At 38.3% G+C, this 5,175-nt stretch overlaps 1 protein-coding gene across 5 annotated transcripts; it reads right to left on the bottom strand.

Moving 5' to 3' along the window:
• Positions 1-258: 258 nt before the first annotated feature.
• Positions 259-4,906, bottom strand: LOC103710189. 5 transcript variants are annotated; one of them, XM_026805860.2, is made up of 4 exons: positions 4,700-4,906; positions 4,511-4,619; positions 4,349-4,422; positions 259-570 (listed from the first exon to the last, which is right to left on the bottom strand). In XM_026805860.2, exons 1-4 carry the CDS (start codon positions 4,820-4,822, stop codon positions 466-468), a joined length of 411 nt encoding a protein of 136 aa, XP_026661661.1. In that variant the 5' UTR covers positions 4,823-4,906; the 3' UTR covers positions 259-465. The 5 variants fall into 5 exon arrangements, with proteins under 5 accessions (XP_026661661.1, XP_008794054.1, XP_026661659.2 ...); XM_008795832.4 differs by having other exon boundaries at positions 4,352-4,422; XM_026805858.2 differs by having other exon boundaries at positions 4,511-4,603.
• Between the last annotated feature and the right edge of the window lie 269 nt (positions 4,907-5,175).

Here is a 5,175-nt window from a genome sequence, read left to right as displayed (position 1 = left end):
CATTTCAGATGAAGGACTTGGTTTTCTGACATCGAAAAACCGGTTCCCTGCCGGTTCCAATTCAAGCTGGTTGGTGAGCTAACAAGTTTATTTCTCAATGTCAGTTCCAATGTTTAAGGGCTTCTGAAAAATAATACTGTTACATGTGGCCATTGTCTGGAATGCATGTAGCAGGAAAAATCCTATCAACAGCTGCTTCACTCTAAGCTTGTTTTCGGCTGCAAAGTTTGATAAACCATACACCAAGAACTCAGATCGTTCACCAATTACTGGAGTAATTGCCTTAAAATCAAAAAGTTCTACTTGTCTCTTGAAAAATCCTTTTAAAGACAGCCTAAACAAAGCGACTATTTGTTACACGCTGAGAATACACGGCCAGGTCTGGAAAATTTGGATTTCTTAAAGATAATAAGCAGTTGAAGGGTACATTGTCCCAGCAGGTATAGAAAGAAGAAACCGCAAATGTCATTCAACTGAAGGTACATAGAACAATTTATAAGCCTCGATGACTTCGAAATGCCACATTGCTTCCCTGTCAGGGTATCCTGAGAGATCAACTATCTTGTGAACCTGCATTTTGAAAGCCAGAAATCTGAACTGTCACAAACAATAACCAAACATCACATAGTTGATTTTGGTGGAACAATAATATAGTCATCCCTTTTATATATTCATTCCCCCGAATCATAGAAATAAATAACTAGAGCTTGTCTATTATATCTGTGTTGGGGCAGGATCAGGACCTATCAGAGTGGACCATATCATAGTTAAGTTCAGTGGTATATGCAGATTACAGTGTTAAACTATACCAAAAATAAAATAAAAATCGCTAACTAAGGAAAGGAAACGGCATATACAATCCAAAGTTGTATTTAATTTATATTAGCTATTCACTGTAACCACTAGATCTTCCTTTAATGGAAACAAATTTTGCTTGTAATCTCACATGAAAAGAAAGTTCGGTCAATCTGAATCATTCTATTATACATTGCTTTTTTCTTTCCAATTAGGAACTAAAGCAATGAAATATTACAATTTAGCGATAGATGGAGACTGAATTAGTCTAATTAGAAAACCCAGTCAAGGTTCTCCGTACCGGTACCGAACTCCGTACCGGTGCCGCACTAGTATAAGCGTACCGAATGTCGGTACGATATGGTATACGGTATGCCAGGCGTACCGACATTGACGTACTGATACCGGTATCTATCGGTATGGGTACGGTACGTCCGGTACCGACCGGTCCAGCATACCATGAACCCAGTAGTGGATTACCTATCAATGTTTTGATATAAAACCAACTATTCGATTAACGAAAATATTTTCAAAGAAAAATAAGTTTCTTTATCCATTCCTCAGCTCTTCAAGCAGTTTCTTCCATGGAGTTGAAGAATCTCCCTTGGTTATTCAGGAAACTAACTTCGCAGCCCATTTTCCTCAAAAAGGAAACTTAATTATAGGTTTGAAAAAAAGGACTTCTCTCAAAATGATGATCATTATCAAATGTAAGCACATTGCAAAGATGACTTTTTTCAATCAAAATTTCAACAAGCTCATTGATAAAGCTCATAACGAAATTGTCTACTTCACCCATCTGAAATCTAATACTCCCCTTCCACCATGACCATCTAGAACTGGGTTGCTTCCTCCACATTAATGGGCCTTACTAGATAGTGAAGACCTAGCCCCGCATAACTAAATTTTGATATCAGACGAATTCGGCAACGGCAATGATAACATAACCATCATCTTTACTCGGAACCCAAGTTTTCACTTTTCAGAAATTAAAGACAAATATAGCCATTACCACCTAACCATCAAATTGAAAATTTTGGTCCCATCAAAAGGAAATGAAGTACATTTGCAAAATTATAGATGAGCAATAACCAGCATTCCTATTTGTAATACTTCATTCCTATTTTTTTTTAAAAAAAAACAAAGATCAAAGAGGAGACCCGCTTCACAAAGATTGTGAACCAAGATCTCCCTTGGTTTCCTAACATGAGAAAGTGCCTTCTTAGGAGCATGAATTCAGTGCCACCAGGCCTCTATCCGCAATCCCAACACCCCATGATATCCACATGATGCACTCCATGCTCTCTCTATCTATCTCCCAATATCGTTCCTCTCTCTCTCTCTCTCTCTCTCTCTCTCTCTCTCTCAATTTCTTTCTTTCCCTCTCTCGTTTCTTTTGCCTTTTTACCTTTCTTTACTATCTAAACCCAGACCAAGACCTAAACTCTAGCCCTAAACCCAGCAAATTAACTCAATCTCATGCGATTCACTCACCCGTGCACTCTCTATCTCTCGATCTCTCTCTTGTCCTCTTCTTTTTTTCCTCTCGCATCCCTCCTCTCTCACACCATCTCTCGTTCACTTCCTTTCTCTATTTCTCAAGGTAGAATATTGTACGTTAAAAATCCGGATTGGTAAGCAAAAGTCGGTCTTTTTGTATTACCATCATGACTATAACTTCATGTATATCTTAGTTGCATATATTTTCTAAGTAAATAATTAGGGGATGTAATGTATTTGATGGGGAATGCAGGGAAGCTTAGATTTCAGCACTACGATAATAGGTAATAGTTTTTTCCTGTCAGGAGATGCCATTTTATAGTTGGCTCTAATTGAATACTATGTTGCATTATCTAGTATTCTGATAGTGTAATCTTGGCACCTTGTTGGAGGATTCTTTTGATTAGCTAAGTACTCTATCATCCTAGTATTTATAAATATATTTTATATTATTTATTAGAAAATTTATTATGGAAACATGGATCATGACTCTCACTGAAATGAAGATCTTACTTGAAAATCAATTTTACGTAGTTATGATTTGACAACAAATATTATGCTTAAGTTTACCTTGCACAAATAATAGATATTAAATACGGATCAAGCATGAAATATTTTTAATTAATCATGTTAGCTGAATTTATCATGATATAAATGTATTAAAAATATATTAGATTCATCTATCAAGTTGGAAATATCTTAAATGAAATTACTAAATTTTATCATGATGGAGATATGTTTGGAAGCTTATGAGCATTCGGAAACTTGATAATTTGTGTGTGGCTGAAAATTGGTTTTTGAATTGACATGGAAAAAAATGGTTTTTAATCTCTACTTTGACTATGATTCAAGCCTGGCCAAAAGGGCTCATTGCTAGCAAAGCATGTGTTCAGGCACTAATTTCTTTTGGGCCTCCATCACAGGACTAAATATGATTTCGGACTTACATCACAGAGCCAAAGTGGTTTGGGACTTTGTCATGGGGTTAATCATAGCCGTTGTCACAAAGAAAGAGAGATTTCATAATTGTCTAATTAGATTAGAGATTTTTTACCAGGCTGTTAGCTCATCGTTTTATTTTCTTGTTAACTTTCAAATGTTGAGGAGTAGCTCAGATCGCGGTTTTGCAATGTTATGGAATAAAATTCATGTTGCGGTTTGTTTAGTCTTGAGAGACAATGTTTCATGAATTATGTTGTGATGGATGTTCCTTAGTTTTGATGCTTTTTGAGATTAACATTGGATGTTTGCTATTAAAGCTATTTTGTTAGGGACTAACAGATGCTCTGAATTTTTTTTTTACCACTGCCTGTGCAGTGATAGTAAAGAACTCTATCTTGGATTTTCCATTGAGGAATTGCAAGCATGCCTTGCCAGTCTTGTCGGGCTATGCCCTATGGGTTGCGCGGCCATTTGTCATGTGTCTGGATTATACCATTGGGCCAGGGTGTGGCACTACTTAAATTTGATATTCTAATAATTTCTTCTAAATGTGACAACATTTATAAATTATGAGAAACAAAGTGAAGAGAAGAAAAGGAGACATGCAAAATGCAGCCTTGACTGGAGGCATGCTACTATCCGAGAAGAGAAATGCATGAACACAGAAGAATGTAGATCCTATAACTAAAGAACAGCTACACATTCTCTTGATAAGTCAGAGAAGACATCAGGGTTCAAGACATCCAAGTCCTCTTTAATAAAGTTCAACAACCATTGAATCTATGACACTCTAAGTCACTTTAAAACCCTACAAGATTCAGAACCATGGTCCAGTTCTTGCTGCAAGTACCAAGCGTTCTTCATCTCCAATTTATTCCTATCTATCTAGCTTAAAATGCCCAAGTTATAATTCATTCGGACTTCCAGCAACTCATTTGTATTCCTTTGAAATCATTTACTCCTTACTAAACAAAATGGTAACATACTGATAGAGTTTGGTCATGCAAGTAAACTCCTATTTTCGCAGAATGAAACATAATCTGGAGGTGGACTCCCAATTAATTAACACGGATTCGTATAATGTTTTAAACAAACAGGAAAAAGGCACGGCTACCTTGATCAGAGGAAGACCACCAGATTGAGCAGGAGCAGCGACAAAATGCCCCACAACCATAACATACATCCCTGAATGGAATCAGGAGTTCCGGACTTTATCTACTTGGGACCATCGAAAGCAAGAAGAGGAGTTAAGAAATAAAATCAAGAAACTCACCCGTCTTCCACTCCTGAGACCCGGACTCAGAGCACATGCCCAGTTCGATGACATCGGACCCGTCGTCGAGCACGAAACGCCCCTCCTCACAACCTGAAACCAAAACACCCTGCCTTCACCCATAGGTTAGCAAGCGCGCGCGAGAGAGAGAGGGGGGGGAGAGAGAGAGAGAGAGAGAGAGAGAGAGACCTGAAGCCAGGCGCGCTGGAAGAGGATGCCGTAGAGGGTCATGGCGGAAGGGGAGGAGGTAGTCGGGCGAGCGTCTTTTAGCTGGCAGCACAAGAGCTTCAGCGCTGCGAGGCTGTAATCCATGGCCGGATGGGGAGGGATTTTGGAAACCGAGCACTTCCCTCCCCGGCTCCAGATACTCCATAGGCGAGATTTTTATTTACAGGTAAGGATTGATGTGTTATTTAAACATTGTACAAGGGGCTATGTATATTAGTAGCCTATACCAATGTCGGCATTATTGTCGGCGTCTCAGTCAAATGTAATATTAAATCATGCGTAATTATTATGCCTTACAAGAGTTCTAACGGTGAATACGCTCGTGTTAATGTGATGATTGAACGGCGGTTTTATATAAAATGATATCTGAATATCGTTTGCCGATTGCAAACGACGTTTTACATTTTCTCCCAGAACCCCTTGTATAACATTATCAT

Source organism: Phoenix dactylifera, chromosome 16, assembly GCF_009389715.1.
Source record: "Phoenix dactylifera cultivar Barhee BC4 chromosome 16, palm_55x_up_171113_PBpolish2nd_filt_p, whole genome shotgun sequence".
Classification (NCBI taxonomy): domain Eukaryota; kingdom Viridiplantae; phylum Streptophyta; class Magnoliopsida; order Arecales; family Arecaceae; genus Phoenix; species Phoenix dactylifera.
Note: the sequence above shows the minus strand (reverse complement) of the source record. Positions and strands in the feature narration are given on the sequence as shown.

Bases quoted from the DNA above. Each gene is read 5' to 3' on its own strand.
- LOC103710189 (XM_026805858.2), bottom strand. From the start codon at position 4,883: ATGGAGTATCTGGAGCCGGGGAGGGAAGTGCTCGGTTTCCAAAATCCC. The intron at 4,604-4,699 runs GTCTCTCTCTCT...TTTTGGTTTCAG, and splicing joins TCCAGCGCGCCTGGCTTCAG to GTTGTGAGGAGGGGCGTTTC. The intron at 4,423-4,510 runs GTGAGTTTCTTG...GATTCCATTCAG, and splicing joins GTCTCAGGAGTGGAAGACGG to GGATGTATGTTATGGTTGTG.